Source organism: Lampris incognitus, chromosome 21 (genome assembly GCF_029633865.1).
Source record: "Lampris incognitus isolate fLamInc1 chromosome 21, fLamInc1.hap2, whole genome shotgun sequence".
Classification (NCBI taxonomy): Eukaryota; Metazoa; Chordata; class Actinopteri; order Lampriformes; family Lampridae; genus Lampris; species Lampris incognitus.
The window spans coordinates 18,463,019-18,480,110 of record NC_079231.1 but is presented as its reverse complement, the minus strand read 5'-3'; the positions used below and the strand labels follow the sequence as shown (position 1 = coordinate 18,480,110).

The following is a 17,092-nucleotide window of genomic DNA, read 5'->3' as shown; positions in this document are numbered from 1 at the left end:
TGAGGACTGCGATCAAAGAATGATAAGCGGCGACAAAAAACCGAACCAATTACCATTTTGCTTGGCTGCAATGGCGTCCATTTGGCTGACAGCTTACACGCAAATATCCATCAGTATTTTTTTTTCCTTCAGCACCTTTATTTATTCACTACCAGCTGTGCTAGCATGGGATCTAAGCACCACTTCTATGAGAAACCTAAGTTTTGCCATGAGGGTGAGCAGGGTCTACTTCTACGGGCGGGGTCCACTCAGAGACAGCTTACCTTGATGGACAATTTGTCCTTGATAGCAGATCTGGAGATCTATGGGGTTGAGAGCATCACACACACACACACACACTTACACATGTATCATGCAGCAAAAAAAGTCGAGGGACGTAAACAAAAGGAGGTGTGATGAGGAACGCGTGAGTCAACAAACAGTCAACGAATTCACTTAAAAACTCTTATGTGTGTGGTGTGATCTGTATAGCTTAAGGCATGATAGACAGATTTATACTGTCCAGGAGAAACCACAGAGCGGGCGTGATGGAGGCCGGATGAGGAGGAGTAAGGGAGGCAATACTGACCTGAACACAGGTATCAGGGTTCTTACACAATTCCAATGTATCTCAGAACCTCTTTTTTGTTAAGGGTTCGGCTGGTGTTAAAAAATTATGTAAGGTTTGGCAAGTTTACTGCCAACTAGTCCACATAACATTCTTCACTAGTACCACAGTCAGAATGGGGGCTAGGAGGCAAAGTAGGCCGAGCCTCTCAAAAGCTGAAGGAGCAATATATCCATTATCCAAACCACTTATTCAACTTAGGGTCGCAGGATGCTGGAGCCTATCCCAGCAGTCACTGGGCAGCAGGCGGGGAGACACCCTGGACAGGCCGTCAGGCCATCACAGGACCGACACAGTCACACCTAGGGACAATTTAGTACGGCAGCTTCACCTGACCGACATGTCTTTGGACTGAGGGAGGAAACCCACGCAGACACGGGGAGAACATGCAAACTCCACACAGAGGACGACCCAGGATGACCCCCAAGGTTGGACTACCCTGGGGCTCGAGCCCAGGACCCTCTTGCTGTGAGGCGATCGCTCTAACCACTGTGCCACCCTCAAAGAGTTGTAAGAGTTGTTGAAGGAGTGATGTTGGAGAATATTATTTGAGTTTTAACAGCATTTATCTGGTATGTTTTCAAAAATAAAATACGCCTGACGTCAAAGCACACACACAGAGCATGCGTATGAAGTGTGTTTGAGTTCACACGTGGAAACAGGTTAGTACCTCTGACATGCTTTACTTCAGTCTTGTACACTGTCATCCTTACACTGTCTCACACACCTATGTGCACGCGCACACACTTGCTAATGGTGATGAGTGCTGGCTTTGTTGGCGTGGAAGCGGAGTGTGAGGCAAGGAGGGGTGAGGGAGTGTGAGGAGGAAGGGAGTCTCACCTGACGGCCTTTTGGCTGGATAGTAGACGGCAGGTCCTGAGTAGGAAGACACGACAAATGTTTAGTGTTACTTGTTTTAGTCACGAGGAATGAGCACGTGAGGAAACAGTGCTCTAACACACAGCACATTGCTCCATCTGTCTTTCAACACTACAACCCCCTCTCAGTTTCTCTCTTCTTGTAGCTGATGGCTACAACAGCCAGTTGCACACTTCCTGCTATTTTCTACCTAGGGCAAAACTTCTTCCTTAGGCTGTACCTTAGCAAATGTATAGTACAGCCATCCATCCATCCATCCATCCAAGCTGCTTATCTGAATTCGGGTCGCGGGATGCTGCAGCCTATCCCAGCAGTCATTGGGTGGCAGGCGGGGAGACACCCTGGACAGGCCGCCAGGCCACCACAGGTCCGACACATTCGCACCTAGGGACAATTTAGTACGGCCGATTCACCTGACCTATATGTCTTTGGACTGTGGGAGGAAACCGGAGCACCCGGAAGAAACCCACGTGGACACGGGGAGAACATGCAAACTCCACATAGAGGACGACCCGGGATGACAGCCGAGGTTGGACAACCCCGGGGTTTGAACCCAGGACCTTCATGCTGTGAGGCGACCACGCTAACCATTGTGCCACCGTACCACCCATGTATAGTACATATAGTTCATATTTTCTCATGTGTTCTGTACAGTATTATATATTTATTTTTACATGCTTTTGTTAAGTATTATTGCATAATAAAATATTCTTAATGTGAAAGTATTAAGTGAGAATACTGTACAAGAATAGAATGCAGTATTTGCATTTCTTACACATAGCCTACTATTTCCTACATTCATATCTTTTTGCAGCTGAAGACATTTCTCAGAACACCAGTATACATAGTCGGTTAAATGTGGCTTGTGTGCTTTTTCTCAAATCCAGATTCAGAATTCTAACGTACATTACTTTTTGATTTTTAAATTACTTCTCTTAAATGTTGCGGTATATTTGAGTGTCACAGCAAGCTACACATCACGTCAAACCCTCAGCAAATGGGCCAGAGTCGTAAACATCAAGCAGTCGGTAATTTTGACACCATATTTCTTTCAAACTGAAATCAAGAGGTCTTTCTATGGTGGGATATTCCTGGAGCAGGGAACAGGAACTGTATAGGTGCCCGTCAGGCAGGAGGAAGACCTGACACTCAGTTTGCTGATATTTTATATATTTTAGTCTCATATGAGATTTTTATGTGTGATACTGATCTGACAAACTATCTTTAGATGTGTGTGCACATGTGCACAAGAGAGAAGGAGCATCGTACCAGGATGGAGCTGGTGACGCTCGCGTGACCGTTGGCCGGTGACTGTCGAGACAAATCAGGTGACTCTTTCTGTAATGATACCACAGACAATCACACAACTGTTAGAATAAGCACAAAAAAATCAAGAGCTGACCAATGAAAACATCTATAAATCCGGCATGCGTGTGTGCGTGTGCTTGTGTGTTACTGTCTATCCTTACCTCACAAGACATGGACTGGGAACGGTAGCTGGGCACAATCTTGAAGGTGATGCTTCCTCTCATTTCCCTCTGACAGGACAAAAATTTAAAAAGCTTTAATTAAGGTTTTTATTTTTACATTTCCTTGATTAATCCCCTGGGGGAAATTCAGTTACTGCAGATTAACCCATCCTAGCTGTGATGTGTGTAGCTATGAGCAGTGGGCTCCCGCCTTGATGCTGCGCTCGGGGACCAACTCCAGTTCTTTTCCCATTGCCTTGCTCAGGGGCACAGGCAGGAGTATAAATCTTAACATGCATGTTTCTTTTGATGGTCGGAGCACCCGGAGAAAACCCACCGCAGACATGCAAACTCAACACAGAGGACAACCTGGGATGACCCCCAAGGTTGGAGAACCCCGGGGTTCGAACCCAGGACCCTCTTGCTGCTAGGTGACAGCGCTAACCACTGGGCCACCGTGCCACCTGGTTTATAGATTCCATTGATTCGTAACTAATTTAATCTAACAAGGAGACAAGGGTATAAGCTGACACAGCACAAGGTTTGTTGGACAAGTAGGCAATTGTTGGTTAACTGCGGATTTTGGTATGTTAATGTTATATTCTGACAACTCCAGCAGTCTAGGGAACATTCTTTGCTAAGGGCTTGCATCAGGCCACTTTCATAGAGCTAGCCTTTCCCCAGTTTTGGGCCAGGGAGTCATATTAATAATGATTCATAATACTATTCTAACATTATACCACATATTGATGTCCTCTGGGGCAAAAACAGTGCGCTGTAAACTTTCTGAATTCTTTAATGCCCGTAGCAGCAAAACCAAGGCCGAGCACCCGACCAACCGTCTGAAATGGAGCAGGGCGAGGAAAGACAGTCAGAATGGCTGACGTACCAGCATCTTCTGGAGCTGTTCTACCGTCTGATTGGCCACGCTGATCCCGTTGATCTCCCGGATCTCATCTCCTACGTGCAGAGTCCCTGAGGAGAAATAATGACACGATACAGGATTTTAATATAGTCCTCATGTCTGGAGATTACCAAAGTCAGAGACCATGAGAGGTCCTTGAAGGGGCTCAAAGAAGTCCCCAAGGGAAGTGAGGGAATTATTACAACCCCAAATGCACCAAGTGAAAGTAACAAACTTGAATAAAGCAGCGATTCATTGGGAGTAGTCCCATTTGGGGAAGAGTTGAATCATTATTGTTTTATTTTCTGGGTTAGTTTAGTGGGAGAAAATTTAGAAATGACTTAACATATGACTTTGACATCTTTCAGTCTCCAAACTATTTTCTCTCGTCTTACAATATAAATTTAGAACTTGGTTAAAAAATAAAAATTTCTTCTGTTGGGAGTCAAATGGGAATTAAAATGCCTTTTAAACCTCTCTGATATACTATCATTCTCTCTCTTGAATTGCAGTCCACAGAGCACATATTAATATACACTTCAAGAATAGGCTGAATAAAACAGAGCACTTTCAAATTTGGGTTTGGACCCTTTTTCTAATCAATAAACCTTTGGACAACGGGGGGGGGGGGGGGGGGAAATTAAAATTTGGGTTCGGAACACATGTTGGTCTCTTCTTACAGGATGTTGTGAACTACTTCAAAGAAATGTCCATCAATCAATCAATCAATCTGTATTTTCAAGGAGGTGCCGACTTGATAAACATACACGGTCTCACCCGACCTGCTATCCTGGACATCTAATTTACGTTTCAACATAGCACCCAAAAACAGCGAGCTGCATCCAACACATTGTATTAACAAGTGCATAAATCAGACACAGAATCAAAAAAGCCTGATGAACTGCTATTGAACTGACGTTATTCAGGTGGAAAGAACAAACGTGAGTATGTACTGTGCATGGCTACCTTGCCGATGGATCATCCCACCATGCATGATCCTGGCCACAATACAGTGGTTGAGGTCGTTCATTTTCAGAGTGATGCCCTTGGAGAGGAGAGAGAAAGGTCACTGATAAGCTGATAATATAACATAGTAAATATATATATATATATATATATATATATACACATACACACACACACACACACATAAACATAAAATATATAATAATATATAATAATATATAATAATATATAATATGAATATAAATATATAAAATACATAAATATATAAATAAAATAAATAAAAGTATAAATACAAAAAATATATAATATAAAAAATACAAAAAATTTTATATAAATCGGTAATATGAGATAGTGGGGAAAAAAACATCTTAATGGCACTTACTGAATTAAATCCAATGCATTTACTAGCATATATTAAATCAAATAACTTTTGGGTAGACATGAAAAGTCCACACACCCTTGTGAAAATGGCAGGTTTTTGTGATGTAAAAAAAGAAAAGAAAAAGAACACTTATGCAACTAGGTTATGAAAGTTTCTTTTTACCTGTTTCTTATTATATTTCACTTTCTCTTTATAGGTTGTAATTTCACATTAAGGATAGAAAAGGTTCTGACATGATTTATCATGGTTTCGTTTTTTAACATCACCAAAACCTGCCATTTTAACAGGGGTGTGTAAATGTTTATATCCATCGTACACCCTGACCAAGACGGCAGTAAAAATGTGTGTGTGTGTGTGTGTGTGTGTGTGTGTGTGTTTGATTCTCAGCCCTGTATCTGTGAGTTCCTCTGGATTTGTGTGTGTGTATGTGAGGGAATTCTCACCATGGGCTCGTCCGTGTTCTTCTGAAACTGGACCAGGCGGACGCGGGTGACGTTCTCCAGGTCCATGTCTCCGTTGGTGCTCTCCGGGGAGTCTCCGTTCAGGTAGGGCGAGGTGGGCGGCGGGGTCACCCTCAGCGCCTCGTCGCTGTACACCTCGTGGGCCACCACATCGTGGGTCTGCAGCAGGGCCTGGGGGTGTACCATGGGAAAGAGAGCTCAGACCCAGTTCAAAAGAAGGAAACGCCCCAGCTGAGAGTGATGAACATGTGTTTGTGTGTTTGAATAGCTGTCTACATGGTGTCGGAGTCTGAGGAAGGCTTACAGTAATCCTCTCTGTGCCAACACTTCTTGTGTCATTGACACAGTGGGTTCACACAAGCATCCACATTTTCTAACGACTGCATTGATGAGTGTCGGCCAAAAGACCACATCTGCTCACCATCACTAGAGCAGGAAGTGTCGACTGTACTGGGTTTGTTTTACTGCTGGTTTGGCTGGCAGACCCAACCTGAGTCGAGCACATAGCCTCACAAATGAACTCTGTGCAACAGGAGACCCCGGTGTAGAATAATATGCAAGAGAGACGTTTCTCCCGTGTGCTCATCTGACCTCACCCCGTGCACGGCTGTCCTGCACGCACACAGCGTGAGGCGTCTCTAGCAGGCTGGACTACTCGGCTGGCCAGGTCCGAGAATAAGCAGGAGTAATCGGATAAAGACATTAACAAAGCCCTAACAGCTAAATGTCAGGGGCACGCGGAGGAGAGGGGGAAATACTGCCTTTGCCGTTTCTAAATGGTACAAAACATATTAGTTCGCTCATTAGAATACACTGCTGGCAGGTACATGATGATCAAATCAATTTAAACAACACAACATAATCAGCGTGTTAAGTGAAAACATGTCTAAGTGAGCTGACAGTCTACACTTTCCAGTGGGCAAGGGTTCGAATGAAAAGAATCCTTAATAAAAGCAAGTTGTAGCCATTAAACAATTACCAATTATGGAGAAGCTCCATTAGTAGTATACCTGCACAGAATATCCACTCGCAATCTCTTCTGCACACGTTTTCAGTCGCTCACGGACACATCTCCCTCAGCTGTCCCTGTTGCATCTGCAGTCCCGCTCTATACCAACGAGTGGTGTCTCTGAGGCAGGCCGCTGGGGTTGACGGCAGTGGTAAAAATGTCAGCGCTGCATGGTGGGATATCCGCGATGGAACCCAGAATAAACCCCTCCCTCGACCCATTTTCTCCCCTACCCCTCTTATTGACCTGCGCCCCCCGTTCCTTTTCTCTAACCCGGCCGATCTCTTTCCCTCTGTCCGAGGGCCAGCCAAAGCTGAGGTTGTTAAGCAGCTTTACGGCAGAAAGCCGCGGGAGGTGGAATGTGGACTGACAAAGCCCCGCTTCTGACACCACGACTCATAATCTCTCCATTTCACCCGCACATGCCCACACACACCGACCAAGGTTTGCTCTCTTGAGTTTTTTTTTTTTACATTTTTTTTAAAAATTTCCTCCCCTTTTTTTCTCCCCAGTTGTAGCCGGCCAATTACCTCACTCTTCCGTTCCGAGCCATCCTGGTTGTTGCTTCACCCCCTCTGCCGATCTGGGGAGGGCTTCAGACTACCACATGCCTCCTCCGATACATGTGGAGTCGCCAGCCGCTTCTTTTCACCTGACAGTGAGGAGTTTCGTGCCAGGGGGATGTAGCGCATGGGAGGATCATGTTATTCCCCCCCCGCCCCCCGAACAGGCACCCCTGACCGATCAGAGGAGGTGCTAGTGCAGCGACCAGGACACATACCCATATCCGGCTTCCCACCCACAGACACGGCCAATTGTGTCTGTAGGGACACCCGACCAAGCCGGAGGTAACACGGGAATTCGAACAGGCGATCCCTGTGCTGGTAGGCAACGGAATAGACCACCACACCACCCGAACGCCCCTTTTGAGTTTTTACACACTAGCAAATGCACAGATACATATGCAACACATTGTCACATGCCCGAATAACATGGAGTGGAGTGTGTGTGTGTGGTTGATGTGATGTCCCACCATGAAATGTGGCTGTGTGAGGATCCTCCTTAGCTCCTTCGCCTCCATATTCTCTGGGTAACAAGAGATGGTCTCCAGTACCTTTGAGGAGAAAATAAGAGGCAGCATACTGGAGCATCAAGAGAACAACATTTCAATCTAAACAACCACAGGAAATAACCTCACACTTACCTACAGCAAGCGGCCATTCTGATATTTACCTCTTCACCATGTGACCAAAATTCTTTGAAGATCTTATTTTATTGTTGTAGATCATTGTAAATACAACGGCGTTGTTGCAAATATTCTGCTAAGCAGATCATATAGTTTTGTCAGTGTAATATTCATCTGTGCAGTAATTCTCATACCTCTTTGGCTCTCTGCACTCCATCACTGGGGGGGTTCCTGATCTGAGGGGACGACCGCGTGTTGATCTTATCATAGAGCTGAAACAACATCCAAGCAGAGAAGCAAACAGACACACAAAAATTAAGCCACACTTGCATTTCAAGTGTTTGAAAATCAGCAACTTGTCTCCCACGGTGTCGACTGTGGCGGTGCTGCACAACTGCTGGGTAAAAACAAAAGTAAATGCATGCATGTTGTGGTAGTAAAGCAGAATATGCATGCTTAGTCAAGCTTCTTAAATAAAGTCAGATAACGAAAACAAACGACAAGACCACACAGAGGAGCGGATAAAACGGATTTATCAATTTCTGGAATTTCATGACACCTAGTGGCAACTCTTGGAATTACAATTAAATGGGCACTAATACAGCATACATGCATGATGTGTGGCCCATACATGTATAGCGTTTGTCCCACTAGTGAAATAAGCACAAATATATAGAATTAATAACATTTGTGGACATTACGGTTTTGTCTTAGCAAATTTGTTTTGTGGGTGGGCATGACTCCAATAATCAAATTTGCCTGCGTGTGTGCGCGCGCGCGTGTGTGTGTGTGTGTGTGTGTGTGTGTGTGTGTGTGTGTGTGTGTGTGTGTGTAATTTGAGCCCACTCACGTCCAGCAGGGTGTGCAGGTGCTGGTCCTGGAAGACGCTGTGGAGGAAGTCCATGTCCTTCTCGCTGCAATCGGTCAAGGCATGGATCTCCTCCAGACTGTCTAGCACCTGGGAAACTGCCCCTACACCAGACGCGCACGCACACACAGACACACGCACACACACGTGCATGTGTAAAGTCAAGATTTTACAAACACGTACACTACACTCACAAAGCAAGCACACGCAAAGATGACACACTTAACAAGCAGACCAAAGCAGTCCCTGCAGACACCGGCACACACAATGCAACCATTTAAATGAGACAAGCTGATGAACAGACAGGCTCACAACATGTCACACACACACAGACACGCGCGCACACACACACACACACACACACACACACACACACACACACACACACACACACACACATCACATCACAATGGACAGAACGGTACTGGCACAAACAGGCAAATGAGACATATAAAGAGGACCAAACAAAACAAACACCGAAACACTGTGGGAGACGTGTCGACAGAAAAATCACAACAGAGAACATATATAATGCACACACCCACCCACCCACACACACACACACACACAGCCATTCAACCACGAGTACCTGCTGCATCGCCCACACATGCAGCGAAACCAGAGAGACAGCGGTACATGGCGTCAATACGACAGAGTATTTACAAGGTTAGCAAAAAGTCACTTCAGCCGGTAAGACAGAGGGAGTATGGCGGGTTAGTCGAGGAGCGGTTCGCCCCGGGGGGAAAAAACAAAATTAAAAATCAAAACTTTGTCAGCTATTTTCAGACTCAAGTGGGCCTTTCCCGTTATATACTCAGATTTAAGGGGTTCAAAATAATCCTAGATGGAAGATTTTTTTTTTTTTATTTGCTTAAGCTGGAACTCGCCCAAGAGGCAGATGGCGCTCGCCAGGTTTAAACAAGCGTCTTCACACTACGGAAGGCGGCTGAGAAGAACTGACGTGTTCTGACACTGGAGAAGACCATCGTGGAGATATAAAGGAAAAAATGAAATTACAGATTTCTTTTACTGGTTGTTTCGAGACCACAGTTAGACTCAGTGCCCCAACTGCATTTGTTGGCTGGAGGTTATGAAGAGGCTGGTTAGGCGGTTTTGACATGAAGGTGACTCGGTTTTCTTCTAGCATTCCTCTCATCCATCCATCCATTATCTAGCAATCCTCTCATCCATCCATCCATTATCCAAACCGCTTATCCTTCTCAGGGTTGCGGGGATGCTGGAGCCTATCCCAGGGGTCATTGGGCGGCAGGCAGGGAGACACCCTGGACAGGCCACCAGTCCATCACAGGGCCCACACATTCACAGCTACGGACAATTTAGTACGGCCGATTCATCTGACCTACATGTCTTTGGACTGTGGGAGGAAACCAGAGCACCAAGAGAGAACCCACAAAGACATGGGGAGAACATGCAAACTCCACACAGAGGATGACCTGGGATGACCCCCAAGGTGGGACTACCCCGGGGCTCGAACCCAGGGCCTCCTTGCTGTGAGGCCACCGTGCCATGCAGTCCTGTCATGTTGTTCTTAAATCAGTGCAACCCACATTAACAAATGCAGCACATTTGAAACCCGAGGCCAACTGGACACCGTCTTTGTAAAGATGGCTACACCAGGACATTGTGAAGTGGATTAAACCAAGGCCAACTAGCTTTGCTAAAGTAAAGGTGCAGATCAGTGCTTTGATTGCGGATTCAATAAAAGAGCCTGATAAATCCTGCCGCAACAACCATGAATGGGTGATGTAGAAATCATTATTTCGCTTTTCTGACGAGACAGTTACATTTGCACTTTCACGGAGAAATGAGATGAGCGTGGCAAAAGTTGTATTTAAGCGGCTAATTCACCTTTGGAAAACTCAAGAAGTGTGTTTGCATGCATGGTAATGCTCAAACATAATCCGGGAATCATGGTCCACTTGTGCATGTTCAATGAGGTGGATGAACTCATAGTCCTGACACGAGAGTCCTACAGGATACTGCAGAGTTACCAAAGCATATTAAGACCCGATCCCGTTTGCTTTTTGGCTTATGGTGTCTACACAAGTTGTGTTTTCGTCATTTTATACCCCCTCCCCATTTCTCCCCAACTGCATTTGACCCCACTCTTCCGAGCCGTCCCGGTCGCTGTTCCACCCCCTCTGCTGATCCGGGGAGGGCTGCAGACTACCACATGCCTCCTCCAATACATGTGGAGTCGCCAGCCGCTTCTGTTCACCTGACAGTGAGGATTTTCGCCAGGGGGACATAGCGTGTGGGAGGATCACGCTATCCCCCCCCCCCTCCCCTGAACAGGTGCCCCAACCGCCCAGAGGAGGCGCTAGTGCAGCGACCAGGACACATACCCACATCCAGCTTCCCACCAGCAGAAACGGCCAATTGTGTCTGTAGGGATGCCCAACCAAGCCGGATGTAACAAGGGGATTCGAACCGGCGATCCCCGTGTTGGTAGGCAACAGAATAGACTGCCACATCACCCGGACACCCCTTTATTCAGCTTTTTCTGCTAATTCATTATCTGGATATAACAATGCATAAAGATCTCTCTCTATCTCTCTAGTATAAACCAGAACCAAACCACATAAATTAGCATCATTGGGGAAAAAAAAGAACTTGAACATGAGGTGAAAGGGGAGAGGACGGAGGGAGACAGAGACATGGGTGGAGGCATTTTGTCTTGGGTGTGGACCCTCATCAGTGGCTGCTGGGATTAAATGGGATGAAGCGCTCAAGAAAGATGGCAATGATGTCATGATGGTGAAGTCACACACCGAGACTCTGAGGGTGGCGGGAAGGGAATACGTACTTTCAGCAGCGAGCAGTCCTACAGACAGCGCAGCGGGACGACAAACAACCACAGAGAAAGAGACCGATGTTAGAGGAAGAGGTCTAGAACAAACTAGAGATAGAGGGGGGAAGCAAGTTACAGAGAGGAAAAACAATACAAAAGTGGGGGGGGGTTGCAAGAGGGGGGGTACAGAGAGCGAAAGAGGGATGGGGGGACAGAGAGAAAGAGACAGAGAGAGAAGAGAGGGAGAGAGACAGACAGAGAGTGAGCGAGAGAGAGAGAGACAGAGAGAGAAGAGAGGGAGAGACAGGGAGAGAGACAGAGAGGGAGAGAGAGATACAGAGAGTCAGACAGAAGACAGAGAGAGAGAGAGAGAGAGAGAGACAGGGGAAGGGCGAGACAGGAGAGACTGAGGCCATATCAACGCAAAAGTGAAGAAAACATGTAAACTAGAAGGTGAAAGGCAGAGGAAAGTGAGCAGCAGTTAAGAGAAAGGAAGTATGCAGAAAGCAGCCTGATCTACAAATGAGTCGCTATCCTCTGGAGAAACTCTGTCTGCAGGCACTGCACTACAGCAGGCAAGGTCACAGGTCACTGGATCAGCCCTGTGTCTGCAGCCCCATGTCTGCATACAGCATCTTGGCAGACTGCCGGTGTCAGCACCAGAGCAGATGGAGCAACAGGAAATAGCAGCGACTGCTTGCAGGAACTGAATGTGTAAAACATTTAGCAAAAAACAAAACAAAACAAAACCCATTCATTTACTTTCTAGTCATTTGGCAACATGGACTAACTGGACACTTTCAAGTGCAGAACTTCTTGGCTAAGAAAGAAATACTGGCTTGTACAGCTCTTGGATGTACTGCCACAGGAAATGAAAGTCTGTGTGTGAGACAGGGAAGTATCATTCTTGGTCAACATCTGTTTCCTTTGAGACCAATCAGGTGGCATTATAAAAAGATGGCGATCAACGTGAGGGAATAAGAATAGGGGCCAGGAGAAAATGGAACTTGTAAACTCTTGATTTCATCCTATATTTAACATGGCTTTAACGTGGGTTTCATTTTCTTTTCTACCCCCCCCCCCGAAAACTAAATGCAGTATGATTTGCGAAAGTAAAATTAACATTTAATTAATGGAGGGCGGGGTAAAATATTTTTTAAGTTTGAAGATAGGCCTACAAACATACTGAGGAAGTCCAATCACATCAGAAATAACAATAGCTTATTCATTTGCATGACAAGCCATGACAATTTCACATGGCTCCATAAATCTCTCTCTCTCTCTCTCTCTCTCTCTCTCTCTCTCTCTCTCTCTCTCTCTCTCTCTCTCTATATATATATATATGTGTGTGTGTGGGTATTATAAACCTATAAGTCATAAATCTCCATAAATCTGAGAATTACATTTGGTGTGCACTGGCAGCTAAAGCCTTTCAAACTACACAGCCTTTCTTATGATGACAACACACTCAACAGCTCCACCTGGATCCTGCCCAGCGAGACACTGCTGCAGGGATGTAATGCAGAGCAGGTGATGTGACGAGGGGAGGGGCCAAGGAGTCTACCTGAGGAGGTGGGGTCATCTGAGAAGTCAGGGAGCTCCTCGGGAGGGTCTCCGTAATACGAGTTAAACTTGTGGCTGGACACGGCCGCCAGCACTGCACCCTGGGATACAAGGCAGGAAACACAAAGCAGGAATTACACTCACCAATATGCCACTGCACTTCTGTTGCTTGCTGTTAGCTGTGCTGATGTGGGTGTTATGGGCAGGAAGGAATAAACTTGAGCGTGGGCTTGGGGTGCTTGTCATGGTTGCACTTAATAGCGTACTTGTCTGGGTTTACGTGCACCTGCAAGATGAGCTGACTGTTCCAAGTTAGTTCTATAGAGTCAAATGCAAGTAAAAGCCTTTCTTATTACTTTCTAACTCTGGCGTGCTTAAAACCAAAGCGAATCCACGAATATCCAAATCATGAATACTTTGGTAATTGCTCATTTTGATTTTAATTGTAGGAAAATACTTTCTTAGGAAATATCAGCAATATTTAATAAATAACAATAATAATCATCACCATCATCATCATCATAATTAATCATAATTAATCAATCAGAAAAAATGCACATAGCGCTTTATGTCTGCAGAATAGCAGCCAAATGTTTGAAAAGCAGGTCACTGAATTTGAGGGAGAAGCTGTGGTTAGAAAGAGGATATGACAGCAAGTTAAAAAAAAATACCCTTTACCGACAGATTACACAACAGATAAAACCCAGTCTCAATGATGTTTTTTTTTTTTTTGCAAACACAACAGTGCCTGGTAATTGTTTCATTTCACAACTCTTGGGATCTGCAGTGGTCAAACGTCACTGGAACTACCACGTATCAACACAGGTGTCAGTAAGTTAGACGAAGAGGACAGATGAAAAAAACTGACCTTCAGCTTCCTCCTGGCGTTAAACTTCCTCAGCTGTTCCACAGTCTCGGGCAGGTGGATCTTGTAGGCATACCTGTCCCTCTCCTACAGAGAGAGACAGACAGACAGATAGGCAGACAGAGAGAGAGAGAGAGCGAGAGAAAAAGATACACACACACATGTATATAACACATATGCAATTGACAAGTTCAACGAAGGGTGCGGTTTTGTTTTCACAGAAGCCCACAGACCAGTAAATGGTAACGGACTGCATTGTTACAGTGCTTTTCTAGCTGCAAAAGCCACTCACAGCGCTGCACAATCAATGAACACCTCACATTCACCCATGCACAGACACACACTCGTACACCGACAGCGGCGTCAACCACGCCAGGTAACAACCACCTCATCGGAGAGCAGTTAGGGGTTAGGTGCCTTGCTCAAATACACCACGACATTTTTGCAAGGAGGAGTGGAGGATCGAACCGGCAACCCTCCAAGTTACCCGACGACCTGCTTGACCTCCAAGTCACTGTCACCCCATATGCACAAGGGTTGTGTGCATTTGCATATACAAGTACACTACCGTTCAAAAGTTTGGGATCACCCAAACAATTTTGTGTTTTCCATGAAAAGTCACACTTATTCACCACCATATGTTGTGAAATGAATAGAAAATAGAGTCAAGACATTGACAAGGTTAGAAATAATGATTTGTATTTGAAATAAGATTTTTTTTTCATCAAACTTTGCTTTCGTCAAAGAATCCTCCATTTGCAGCAATTACAGCATTGCAGACCTTTGGCATTCTAGCTGTTAATTTGTTGAGGTAATCTGGAGAAATTGCACCCCACGCTTCCAGAAGCAGCTCCCACAAGTTGGATTGGTTGGATGGGCACTTCTTGCGTACCATACGGTCAAGCTGCTCCCACAACAGCTCAATGGGGTTCAGATCTGGTGACTGCGCTGGCCACTCCATTACCGATAGAATACCAGCTGCCTGCTTCTGCTCTAAATAGTTCTTGCACAATTTGGAGGTGTGTTTAGGGTCATTGTCCTGTTGTAGGATGAAATTGGCTCCAATCAAGCGCTGTCCACTGGGTATGGCATGGCGTTGCAAAATGGAGTGATAGCCTTCCTTATTCAGAATCCCTTTTACCCTGTACAAATCTCCCACCTTACCAGCACCAAAGCAACCCCAGACCATCACATTACCTCCACCATGCTTAACAGATGGCGTCAGGCATTCTTCCAGCATTTTTTCATTTGTTCTGCGTCTCACAAACGTTCTTCTTTGTGATCCAAACACCTCAAACTTGGATTCATCCGTCCACAACACTTTTTTCCAGTCTTCCTCTGTCCAATGTCTGTGTTCTTTTGCCCATCTTAATCTTTTTCTTTTATTGGTCAGTCTCAGATATGGCTTTTTCTTTGCCACTCTGCCCTGAAGCCCAGAATCCCGCAGCCGCCTCTTCACTGTAGATGTTGACACTGGTGTTTTGCGGGTACTATTTAATGAAGATGCCAGTTGGGGACCTGTGAGGCGTCTGTTTCTCAAACTAGAGACTCTAATGTACTTATCTTCTTGCTCAGTTGTGCAACGCGGCCTCCCACTTCTTTTTCTACTCTGGTTAGAGCCTGTTTGTGCTGTCCTCTGAAGGGAGTAGTACACACCGGTGTAGGAAATCTTCAATTTCTTAGCAATTTCTCGCATGGAATAGCCTTCATTTCTAAGAACAAAAACAGACTGTCGAGTTTCAGATGAAAGTTCTCTTTTTCTGGCCATTTTGAGCGTTTAATTGACCCCACAAATGTGATGCTCCAGAAACTCAATCTGCTCAAAGGAAGGTCAGTTTTGTAGCTTCTGTAACGAGCTAAACTGTTTTCAGATGTGTGAACATGATTGCACGAGGGTTTTCTAATCATCAATTAGCCTTCTGAGCCAATGAGCAAACACATTGTACCATTAGAACACTGGAGTGATAGTTGCTTGAAATGGGCCTCTATACACCTATGTAGATATTGCACCAAAAACCAGACATTTGCAGCTAGAATAGTCATTTACCACATTAGCAATGTATAGAGTGTATTTCTTTAAAGTTAAGACTAGTTTAAAGTTATCTTCATTGAAAAGTACAGTGCTTTTCCTTCAAAAATATGGACATTTCAATGTGATCCCAAACTTTTGAACGGTAGTGTATATGCAAATGCACACATTTTTTTAAAGGCATGCAGTATGCACCAAATGCGAAAATAGTCTTGGTTTCATGAAGAAGGAAGTTGTGTTTTGATGGATGATTAACTCTGAGTCAGCATCACAGCGTCCCCCATTAACATAGGGGGAAGGAATGTCCTGAGCTCATTAAAATGAACTTACACTGCTAGATATTGTCTTTTTGTTCTTTCTCACCACAGAACTTATGACACTAGACCATACAGCCATCCATTTTCCAAACCGCGTATCCTAATTAGGGTCACGGGATGCTGGAGCCTATCCCAGCAGTCATAGGGCGGCAGGCGGGGAAACACCCTGGACAGGCCGCCAGTCCATCTCAGGGCTCACATATTCACACCTAGGGGACAATTTAGTAAGTCTGATTCACCTGACCCACATGTCTGGACTATGAGAGGAAACCGGAGCACCTGGAGGAAACCCACGCAGACACGGGGAGAACTCCACACAGAGGACAACCCCGGGGTTCGAACCCAGGACCTTCTTGCTTTGAGGCGACAGCACTGATGCTAAACCAGTATGCATTATTTTCCAGTTTCTTTGACTGCAGCTAAGATACTTAAGGCATGGCGTGTGCAAAATTGTGTATGTGCGCTGTCAATCACTCGAGGTAATCTATATACAGTGGGCCTGCTGGACATTGTAAACAAGACACCACTGAACTACGCCATATCAGCTGAACTGCAATAGGTAGATACAAGAATTTTCTATTAGTTTACAGGCATTCAAGTTTATTAAGGAGGTGGACAGGAGGTATTTGTTGAACATAAGTGAGATCATATTGAATAGAACGATAAATGCATGTGTAGGCCTTCAAATATGAGACTGCTTTTATTTTATTTATTTATTTTTGGATTTTTCCTCCCTTTTTCTCTCCTTAATTGTATCTGGCCAATTACCCCACTC

At 45.2% G+C, this 17,092-nt stretch overlaps 1 protein-coding gene across 1 annotated transcript in view; it reads right to left on the bottom strand.

Moving 5' to 3' along the window:
• The window catches only part of LOC130131331 (peripheral plasma membrane protein CASK-like), a 78,223-nt gene that overhangs the window by 12,870 nt on the left and 48,261 nt on the right, over nt 1–17,092 (bottom strand). Inside the window, 11 exon segments of the mRNA XM_056300985.1 lie at nt 1,448–1,483; nt 2,756–2,824; nt 2,956–3,024; nt 3,845–3,930; nt 4,826–4,904; nt 5,651–5,839; nt 7,711–7,791; nt 8,058–8,135; nt 8,714–8,835; nt 13,108–13,207; nt 13,975–14,058. Of these exon segments, the coding sequence (XP_056156960.1) occupies nt 1,448–1,483; nt 2,756–2,824; nt 2,956–3,024; nt 3,845–3,930; nt 4,826–4,904; nt 5,651–5,839; nt 7,711–7,791; nt 8,058–8,135; nt 8,714–8,835; nt 13,108–13,207; nt 13,975–14,058 (993 nt within the window).